The sequence below is a fragment of the Leiobunum rupestre genome, chromosome 3 (assembly GCF_980474605.1).
Source record: "Leiobunum rupestre chromosome 3, qqLeiRupe1.1.hap1, whole genome shotgun sequence".
Lineage (NCBI taxonomy): Eukaryota > Metazoa > Arthropoda > Arachnida > Opiliones > Sclerosomatidae > Leiobunum > Leiobunum rupestre.
In genome coordinates this window covers 22,044,976-22,056,409 of record NC_143386.1, presented here as the reverse complement: position 1 = coordinate 22,056,409, position 11,434 = coordinate 22,044,976, and the positions used below count along the sequence as shown (strand labels likewise).

At 38.4% G+C, this 11,434-nt stretch overlaps 1 protein-coding gene across 1 annotated transcript; it reads left to right on the top strand.

Moving 5' to 3' along the window:
* Positions 1–224: 224 nt before the first annotated feature.
* LOC149949817 (ATP-binding cassette sub-family C member 1-like) lies at positions 225–6,275 on the top strand. Its single transcript, XM_090169511.1, has 4 exons — positions 225–293; positions 2,806–2,982; positions 4,791–4,901; positions 6,231–6,275. The coding sequence occupies exons 1-4, from the start codon at positions 246–248 to the stop codon at positions 6,273–6,275; spliced, it is 381 nt and encodes a 126-aa protein (XP_090025637.1). The 5' UTR covers positions 225–245.
* The last annotated feature ends 5,159 nt before the right edge of the window (positions 6,276–11,434 follow it).

The following is an 11,434-nucleotide window of genomic DNA, read 5'->3' as shown; positions in this document are numbered from 1 at the left end:
CTTTACATGTACAACTATAATAAAGGAAATCTTTAGTGTTAGCTAAGATTATCAAAGCCAACGATAGCGTCTTATAAATTTGGAAGGAAACATTTACACAAGTTGTCAAAAACGATCCAATTTCACAAAGATAAAAACAATCAGAAAATGTTTTAATACTAATCTAATTTTCGAATGCCTTGCGAAGAATAAGAACGGCTTTTTCTATCTTTCGTTCAATTGAAAGCACAACTTTTGGCTTTACAATGTTTCCACAACATGTCTTTGAAGAGTTTTGCAACAGCACACTATGGGTAAGGAATAAAAAGAATTTTATATCCTAATAAAATTACAAATCCTATTATAGTAATGTTTATTAAGACACATAAATAATAGCGATTTTAAAACAATTTATATTTAAATTTGATTTATGATACATTATAAAATATTATTATTATAAATGTTCTGCTATACGAATAAATAACCTGATTTTATAAAATATTTGATTGACAGAAGAGGCTGTTTGGAGTTATCACAACGCGGTACAGGCTGGGCGTCGATTTACGATCGCAAATTGTAGTAGTAAAAACTGCGAGCTGTTTCTAGCAATGTCGTATTGGTGACTAGTCGCGGAATACGTTATGTTCTCTTAGTTTAAAAACTATTCGGTTTTGTTTTAAACAGTTTTAAAATGACAAACGTTCTGCAACACTTTTGTAATTCGAGTTTTTGGGTAAGATTGCGTATTTAAACTTTTTATTTTAGTGTCTAAGAAACAACTTAGATTTATTTCAAAATATTTTTATAAATTTACACAGACAACTTTATTCAAACGAAGTATCTTGCGCAAATAAGGATTTTTTTCAAAAATTATTGTTGATATAAACATGTTAGCTTACTTAGATAAAGACTTTAAACTATAGTTGATATTTTACATGGATAGTTTAATTTAAACTCTTAAGAAAATATTTAATCATTTCACTACATGCCTTAAGCATTCTTAAACACAGGTATCTGTGTCGTTTAAACATCCCCACAAACTAGACTAACATGTTGTTTCTAAAAACCTATTTCCATTAAAATGTAGTGTAAATTTGGTAAGAGAATGTACAATTTTTTGGCAAGCGCTTTTTATTATTATGTTTGAACGGGCTCTTTCTCTTAACCATACGATAATGTTAAAAACAGAAGATTATAATAAGTGCATCCGTAAACTGCTTACTTTGTGAAAAGTGAAACTTTGCTTTCTCTGATTTTTCAAATACGTTTTGTAAGAAATATTTGTGCTAGGCCAAATATATCATAAATTTGTGTGTTACTTTGACAGTGGGATAAAATGGTTTTCACTTTGCAAATATCACTACGCAGTTTTGTCTCTACAATTTTCCCGTACTTCGAAGTAGTAACGCCATGATGACATGTGCACACCCAAGGCTAGGCGGCGCATTCGCTCCCACTGAACGGGCCCCGTTGATGTCTCAAAGGAAACCTATCCACTAAGAGACATATGTAAATATATTTAAAAAGAAGAACATTGGCGTAGACAGGAATTCGTCAGGGGGGGGGGGTCGAAGTAGATGATATGTTAAGAGGGGGTCAAGAAGGGGTGGAAATTTAGTACAGTCAAAGGTAGGCCCAAGGGGGGGTTTGGACACAGAAACCCCCCTTGTCTACGCCACTGAATAAGATTCCCCCCTTAGATGTATTTTTTGCTGTTATCGTTATTACTTATATCTATTTGAATTTTCAAAACAAGATTGGTACGAAACGGCAGGGTTTTCATTTGCATTACCTTGTTTAATTATCATTACTTGAAACAAAATTTCGCTTTGGTCCCATTCGACCGAAATCCCATTCGTTCGAAAACGATTTAACATTGAGTCCCAATCGATCGATTGGGTTTACAGCCCAATTTTGCACGTTTATATTATTTTTTATAGTACATCAAATTTCGTTTTTATGAGACGCTTTTTAAATAGGTTTACTTCTTATATAAATAAGTGTTGATAGTCTTATTGGAGCCAGTTAGCTAAAATGGAGAAAATAGCTCACAAAGGAGGGTTTTTTACATTAAGAATGATTATTTGTTTCGCTTAAACAAAACGGTAAATAAATCTAGTTATTATTCGGGTAGAAACGTGACTAAAGTTCAAAGCATAAATAAATTTATAAAAGCGCGCCACCTTAAGGAAGTGAGAGACTAACCTAACCTAACCTAACCTAACCTAACCTTACCGTTAGTACACCTGTAGCAATTTTGTTTAGGTATAACGTTTTTTATACCTATACCTCGGGGCAGAAGTAAAAAACAAAACAAAAGGTCCCAATGAACCGAATCCGCCCTTTGGGCTATATTTCGGAAACATATTGAATTCGGTCGAATGGGATTTCGATCGAATGGGAATATACCAAAATTTCCTTATTGACCTTGATTATTTTTCTGCCGGAAGTCAATAATAATAATAATACTAATAATAAGCTAGACTAATACCCAAGGCACCACCAAAGGCCTAACTAATCAAGCGAATTTTAAAGCCCTTAATTCAGGTGGCCAGGTTACTATGCGTAGGAGGGTGGTAGCAAGCCTTTCATGCTACGCGAGCCAAGAGTTTCCTATACTTACTACTACCACTAAACTCAACAAATTTTTATGGAAGGGGAAACAGTTAAATCAATGTGGAGACAACTGTAAAACTCAACGCAGAAGGAGTTGTTTTGAGTTTTCACCCAGAGCCACAAGCTGGGATCAAACCCGGCTCCTCTTGCTGCGAGGCGAAACTCCACCCCACAGAATATATTACGCTCACGATAAATTTTAATTTTCAGGATTCCAATTTAACATGGTACACCAACAACCCAGATTTGACAGCGTGTTTTCAAAGCACCGTATTGGCTTGGGCTCCTTGCTTTTTTCTGTGGCTGTTTCTCTTTTTCGAAGTTCTGTCATTCAGGAAGTCATTGAGAAGTGACATACCTTGGTCCTACCTTAATCTTTCCAAAATGGTAAGCCTAAACGTATTTATCATTTTCAAATATATGTATTAGTATTTTTAGTATTCAACATTGTTTGTTATTCGGAATTATAATCTCATTTAGCAATTAAAAGTTTATGTCATGTAAAGTTTAATCATATACATATACTTTTAAATAATTTATAAAGTTAAACTTACGTTAGATATGATTTTTGTTTATATATAGTGTAGATATTAGAATTGGCAGAAATATTGGTCAAACGCTGTCGCCGTCCCAAGCGGCTGATCCTTTTACGCAGTAAGTTAACGTGAAGCATTCAGATTACGCCCGAGAAGCGTGTTCGCCGATTGCTCAGTGATCAGCTCTCGTAACCATGTAAATTAAAATAATAGTAACTAATGTATTAATGGACTTAACTTTAAAAATCTTCAATAATTTCAATAAAATGTTAAAAATTTGCGTTATCCCATAATAAAACGTGCTAACAAATTATTTTTAAATTAAAATTCAATTCTTTGCTTTGCCAGCTTGAATTCTCAAAAACCATTGCCCAAAACGCTTTTGTATGCTAACGCAAATAGAATCGGAAATGACTGTTTCGCCCTCAATTTGTCTTTCTGGCCAAACTATAACTTTTTGGCCAAAAACGTTTGAGTAACATTTTTTTCTGTTTATGGACGCTTCAATAAAAGATACTCGGTTTTTACTCCCCTCTCCAAATTCATCTGGGAAGGAGCTATTTCCGGTCGGTCGGTTAAACGGTTAGAATGGCTAGCCAAAAAGTAATATTTAAGCCAATTGGAGACGCGTTTTTGCCCTCATGAGAATTTTGCGTCAGATAAGAAACGCGTGGGTTCACGTGTATAAGGAACATACTAATGTTAATTTTCGATAATATATTTTAAGGTAAAATATATAATGTTACTAAAACTAAGTATAAGAAGATAATATTATTATTATTATCATCCTCTTATGGTATAAATAATTAAAATTATATGTAATATTTTTATAATACCGGGCAATTTTAAAGCTTCTCATGGAGGCAGAGTTAATTCATTTCGTATAAAATTATCTTTTGGAAAAAGATGAAAACTCTTTCATTTAGAACTTAACATATTTCTTTTGCAGTACGGTATGCAACAAGTATTTCCTTTTAACCAGGTAACTTTTTTTGGAATGTTAAGGCTTAGCAAAAAACCGATGTTACGTTCGAGAAAGCTTCCAGCTTTCTAATATTTCAACAAGCACTATATAAATAATAACTTGTGAGTCCTGGCTGTCGGAAATATTACTTCTTGGCAATTTCTGGGAAGATGTTTTATTTAAACGCCTATTGGTTCATATTAGGTGAAATATGTAATTAAGCTTCTGGATTTACGCTTCAAGTGGCAGAGCTTTAGAGGTTATCTATGTATCGCATTTTTAAAACAATAAACTTCTGAAATTGTTCCGGTGATAATTTGGCTTAGAAACACCAAAAATTAAGATTGAAATGACTGTAGTAGTATCCTTCAGAAACCTGAATGCATGTGTACATTTTAGTACTATGTACATTGGCGGGAAAAGACTGAAATTTAAACACAGTTGAGGATCTATAAGCTTTATATGCTTTCAAAATTATAATTTGATCCTTGGGAAGAATTCAACTGAACAAAAAGTTGGAGGGGGCAATAACATTAGCTGCCCCTCCCAGTAAAATTATAGGGAGGGGCATTGCCCCCCTTGCCGCCCCCCTGGTTCCTAAGCCTCTCATTGTACTCCGTGACAGTAGAGTAAAATTGGTTCTTGAAACTCTTTGGCACTCTCACCTTTTTTAATTATCATTTTTATTGTTTTAGGGAATAACAACTGTCCTTATAGCATTAAGTGTTTTAAAAATAGCGTTCAAGACACGACTTGAAAAGATATCAGCGGAAGTTTTGGCGGAATTAGTTAAATGCCCTACATATGTAAGTACAAATTTAAATTTTATATCGTTGTAATACTAAAATCTTTAATTTTGCTTCTCGTTTGTCGGAAAAACAATTAAATAAAATAATGAAATTCATAAAAGTGTGCCATGCTTAAACTAACAAGGACTTACAAGAAATTTTAAAATTTACAAAGATATAGGATATAATGTTAATTCATTTTCCCAAGCATTTGATAAAATGTTTGTGAAAGCAAAATAAAAATGTTGGTGTATAATTTGAAAAGAATATGATTTAAAATTTTCACTTTGAAAAATGTTCGTTGTATTGGAAATAATTTGTGTGAAATTTTATTAATCTCAGAAAATTGGTGTAATTTTGGTTAAACTCGAATACCTAATGACATTTCAATGAAGAGACAAGTGAAGCCTCGACTGGAAAATAAATAGAGAACATAATAGGAAAACACCAGTCTGTGCACATTGCACAAGTTAGTTTAAGCTAGGAGCAACAAACACAACACCCCACAAAAGGAGAACGCAACCCGTCAAAAGTCGTGGATTTTCTTGTGTACATTTTTCATTGGCTGGACGCTTTAGCGCCTGCTGCCGTCGGAAGGGGAAAATTCGGAAATTGCCTCCCCCCCGCCCGTAAAACGTTCAGCGTAAAGGCTCGTGACGCTCGTTCAATGAAATTCGTCCACAACCCTTCGTTAGCGTGTTTAAAGGCTAGCTGCGTTCTCCTTGTGTTTGTAGCTCCTAGGTTTAAGGGACTTTCAAGGAAGATGTGAGGGGTCAACTATTATTTTTATCTTCAATGGTCATCTTATAGGTTAAAATGATTTGTGTATCCCTGTTTATTCGACTATCCGCTTAAGCGATAAGATAAATCAGATGAAGTAAAAAATTTTATCAGTCGAGATAATCGTTTTGGTGTGATAGAGAGACGGGCAAAAGTAATCAAGTTCAAGACAACCCTTAGCGGTCTCAATCAGGTTAACCCGTGACTTGATTTCGTCGTTTAACCCTTTCTGGCACTTCTTGGTATTTGACCATCTACTGCTATTCCAAAGCAAGTGACAGATCAGTTTGTTCTTGAAAAGTACGAAACAATATGGAAAATCCTAACTGTTACTTAAGCTTCTGAAAATCTCAGAGCTCAATTTTTAATGTGCACCATATATAAATTTCGTGTTTAAAATTGTAAGAGCTGTGGTATGAACCAAACCTATTTTGAGTTTCCCTAAACTTTGAAATTCTCAAATAATAAGATCGGATTTATTATTTTATCACAAATAGACTTTTGATGTTTAAGAAATAATTTACATTGAATGTTTGAATTTTTTTAACACATGATATGATTTTGTAGCGAGATAATGATAAGAAACTGTTTGAGGATTCCAATTATACATGAAAGTGCATTTCAAAGCTTTGGTGTACGAAAATTGTTTTATTAAGATCAACATTAATATTGATTGTTTGTTCTCCTAAATAAGGCTTTTGAAACAACAAGGTAGAGTTGGAATAAAATAAAGAAATCCCGATGTTTGAAAAAAAAAGATAATATATTTCCACAGCCTCTTGGAAAATTTTAAATATATTGATAAATTAATGAAAAATCCCTGACGAAGAATAATAACAAAAATATTATTTTAAATTAATTAAATTGATAATTTAGAATGCATTTTGGAAAGTTAAAATATATTGGTGCACCTTCATGTATTTTAATGAAATAAATAAATTTTGTATTTTAATATTTAAAACTTAAAAATTAATATTTAATATTTCGATATTCTTAGTTTTTCTCTAAAATCTTCAAAGGCTGAATTTAGCCTTTTCTCGAAAACGACGCTGTGTAGTCACACCCGGTGAAGCAGTGAAATCCAGGAAGCGAGTTAGACAGCGTATGTCCCAGTTTTTCCATGCTCTCCTTTTCCGGTCTTCTCACAGTAGCCTGCGTATTAATTTATCGTGTTTCTAATAGCGTTTTCCATTGGGAACCTCCGAGCACTCCCGGAGTGCTCCAAAATCAAAATCGTATTCCATTGGGAAAAAAGGGGCAACTCCGAGAGGGAGGATCGTCTTCCATTGACCAAGGTACTCCCTCCCGGAGTGCTCCCGGAGTGCTCCCGGCTGCCCCAACTCAAGAGTCGGAGGGAACCAAAAAAGTGCTCCGAAAAAGTTTCGTATTTCATTGGGAGTTACCAGGGATAATTCTCTGAGCGCCTCCTACAGAGAGCACTGACGTCATTCAACAAATCCGGATCACACTCGGAGGTTCCCAATGGAAAACGCTATAAGGTTTCCCGTTAGTTCTTCTAAGTCAAAGTTTGAATTCAAATAGTACAGCCTCGTTATTTTATGCGCAATAAATACTGCTATTTCGTACGTCGAACAAAATTGTCGAAAATGGAGAATTTGAAGTGACGTTGCTAGTAGTAAATGACCCCTTTTACATCTATTGTAGTGTTATCCTCCAATAAAGCCATTCAAAGAACCGTCTGCAAGTATTCCAGACTCTCCAAAAATATGAGTCCCGCCAGATTCTTCTTGGAACTTTCCAACAGCCCTAAGGAATGCCATACAGATATGAAACGGTCCCAACATAATGAAAAGTTTGTCGAACTTTGGAGTATCATCGGCTTGTATGGTTAGTGCCAATTTTGCTATGGCTAGGTCGTATGAAACAACGATATATTCTTGGTCACATTCTTGCACAATTTTTAGCGACCTTTTCATAGTTTCGATAACTACTTGAAGCGACGTAGGTGATTGATTTATCAGAGGAAGGTAACATATGACTTGTTGGGGTTGGTTATGGATGAGAACGTTGGAATTCCACCCACACCACAGGGGGGTCCCCTCAATTTTCAGAGCTAACGAAATCATCCAAATTGTATCGAGCACTTCATATGTAATGGAGTGGTATTGTTGACCTTCTCTCGTCGTCGTGTGGAATCAATCCACTTGATCTCATTCGAGGTCTCTTTCGATACGGTGATAACTCCAGTCCAGTGGCTGTTAACGCTCTTCGTTTTCGTTTATTTTGCGTACGATCTTCAGATATATCTTGGTTAGTATCAAATATTTCACCACATTCTAGATTACACTCGTCAACATTCTGGAAGCAAATCCCAACAGTATCATGTATTGTACACTTTCCATCAATTGTGTCATAGTTATCCCAAGCTACACCTGTTGATAAGTTTCCGACTAGCTTAATACCCTACGGAGTCACTCTTTTCTCTTCAAGAAATGAAAAAGTAAGTTCCGTCTTAATTTCTTCCACACAACTGTAGTTTACCGTGTGTCCTAAATGATTTCATACGTCGACTAGTTCTCGACTCCCACTCATGCTTTTAACTGCAAGACCAAGCTGTAGATGCTTTGATGGTTTAACGTGAGTACGTTACCATTAGTTACAGCGTATGTTAAGTCCTGCGAAATGGCCGAAATTCTACGCGCGTTTCTAGGTGTATTTCCACGTCTAAAATCAGAGCAATTTATAAGAAGCGCGAGGAACTTGAAAAACACGTAGGCTCGATGGTAATGGTTTTTATCACCTTTTAGAATTTCGTTACGTAGTTTAAATGCAACGTCCTGAATTTTCATCGTAGTTTCACGTTTTTCGTGCAGGTTATTTTTAATGCTGACTCTAATTTCATGTCACTTTTATAGAAAAAATTTCCCCTTCTTTGATTTCCCTGGACTCCTTTCGATATCTTGTCTCCGAAATGCTGAAATAACTTCGATTCAAGAGATTGCAGAGAACACTCTTCGGCCAAATCCAAAGGGTCACCGTTAAAATTCTCGCTGCATGGACACCAATTAAATTTTGGGAATGCGCCGCGCATGGTAAAAATCGAGCTAATGAATTTTGTTGTAAAATTCGGGCCTGCACTCCGCGATATTTTCCTGCCATGTTACTACCATTATCGTTACAAGGTCCACGACAATCCAAGATATTTAGATCGTCTGATTGTATTTTATTGACAATTTCTTTCACATTTCTTTTCATTAGTGTGTATAAAGTCTATAAAACTTTCTTTTACAACATATATTTTGTCTTCTATATGTACATAACGAATGATCTGACTTATCTGTTCTTTGTGAGAGACGTCTGGAGTGCAATCGAACATTATTGTAAAATATTTGGCTTGTTTTATTTCTTTTACTAGTTGGGTAGCCCATCCTTCGGCCGGGCCCCAGCTTGAACTAAAATCCCGTGAAGAATGTTTTGGCCGTGGGCCCCAGCTTGAACTAAAATCCCGTGAAGACTGTTTCGGCCGGGCCCCAGGTAGAACTGAAATCCCGTGAAGACTGTTTCGGCCGGGCCCCAGCTAGAACTAAAATCCCGTGAAGACTGTTTCGGCCGGGCCCCAGCTAGAACTTAAATCCCGTGAAGACTAAAATCCCGTGAAGACTAAAATCCCGCGAAGACTAAAATCCCGCGAAGACTAAAATCCCGCGAAGACTAAAATCCCGTGAAGACTAAAATCCCGCGAAGACTAAAATCCCGCGAAGACTAAAATCCCGTGAAGATTAAAATCCCGTGAAGACTGTTTCGGCCGGGCCCCAGGTAGAACTAAAATCCCGTGAAGACTGTTTCGGCCGGGCCCCAGCTAGAACTAAAATCCCGTGAAGACTGTTTTGGCCGCGGGCCCAAGCTAGAACTAGAATCCCGTGAAGACTGTTTCGGCCGCGGGCCCCAGCTAGAACTAAAATCCCGTGAAGAATGTTTTGGCCGGGCCCCAGCTAGAACGAAAATCCCGTGAAGACTAAAATCCCGTGAAGACTGTTTCGCCCGGGCCCTAGCTAGAACTAAAATCCCGTGAAGACTGTTTTGGTCGGGCCCCAGCTAGAACTAAAATCCCGTGAAGACTAAAATCCCGTGAAGACTAAAATCCCGCGAAGACTGTTTCGGCCGCGGGCCCCAACTAGAACTAAAATCCCATGAAGACTGTTTCGGCCGGGCCCCAGCTAGAACGAAAATCCCGTGAAGACTAAAATCCCATGAAGACTGTTTCGGCCGGGCCCCAGCTAGAACTAAAATCCAGTGAAGACTAAAATCCCATGAAGACTGTTTCGCCCGGGCCCCAGCTAGAACTAAAATCCCGTGAAGACTAAAATCCCGTGAAGACTGTTTCGGTCGGGCCCCAGCTAGAACTAAAATCCCGTGAAGACTAAAATCCAGTGAAGACTAAAATCCCGTGAAGATTTAAATCCCGTGAAGACTGTTTCGGCCGGGCCACAGCTAGAACTAAAATCCCGTGAAGACTGTTTCGGTTGGGCCCCAGCTAGAACTAAAATCCCGTGAAGACTGTTTCGGCCAGACCCCAGCTAGAACTAAAATCCCGTGAAGACTAAAATCCCATGAAGACTGTTTCGCCCGGGCCCCAGCTAGAACTAAAATTCCGTGAAGACTGTTTCGGCCGGGCCCCAGCTAGAACTAAAATCCCATGAAGACTAAAATCCCGCGAAGAATAAAATCCCGTGAAGACTGTTTCAGCCGGGCCCCAGCTAGAACTGAAATCCCGTGAAGACTTAAATCCCGTTAAGATTGTTTCGGCCGCGGGCCCAGCTAGAACAAAAATCTCGTGAAGACTGTTACGGCCGGTACCCAGGCAGAACTAAAATCCCGTGAAGACTGTTTCGGCCGGGCCCCAGCTAGAACTAAAATCCCGTGAAGACTGTTTCGGTCGGGCCCCAGCTAGAACTGAAATCCCGTGAAGACTGTTTCGGCCGGGCCCCAGCTAGAACTAAAATCCCGTGAAGACTGTTTCGGTCGGGCCCCAGCTTGAACTAAAATCCCGTGAAGACTGTTTCGGCCACGGGCCCCAGCTAGAACTAAAATCCAGTGAAGACTAAAATCCCATGAAGACTGTTTCGCCCGGGCCCCAGCTAGAACTAAAATCCCGTGAAGACTAAAATCCCGTGAAGACTGTTTCGGTCGGGCCCCAGCTAGAACTAAAATCCCGTGAAGACTAAAATCCAGTGAAGACTAAAATCCCGTGAAGATTTAAATCCCGTGAAGACTGTTTCGGCCGGGCCACAGCTAGAACTAAAATCCCGTGAAGACTGTTTCGGTTGGGCCCCAGCTAGAACTAAAATCCCGTGAAGACTGTTTCGGCCAGGCCCCAGCTAGAACTAAAATCCCGTGAAGACTAAAATCCCATGAAGACTGTTTCGCCCGGGCCCCAGCTAAAACTAAAATTCCGTGAAGACTGTTTCGGCCGGGCCCCAGCTAGAACTAAAATCCCATGAAGACTAAAATCCCGCGAAGAATAAAATCCCGTGAAGACTGTTTCAGCCGGGCCCCAGCTAGAACTGAAATCCCGTGAAGACTTAAATCCCGTTAAGATTGTTTCGGCCGCGGGCCCAGCTAGAACAAAAATCTCGTGAAGACTGTTACGGCCGGTACCCAGGCAGAACTAAAATCCCGTGAAGACTGTTTCGGCCGGGCCCCAGCTAGAACTAAAATCCCGTGAAGACTGTTTCGGTCGGGCCCCAGCTAGAACTGAAATCCCGTGAAGACTGTTTCGGCCGGGCCCCAGCTAGAACTAAAATCCCGTG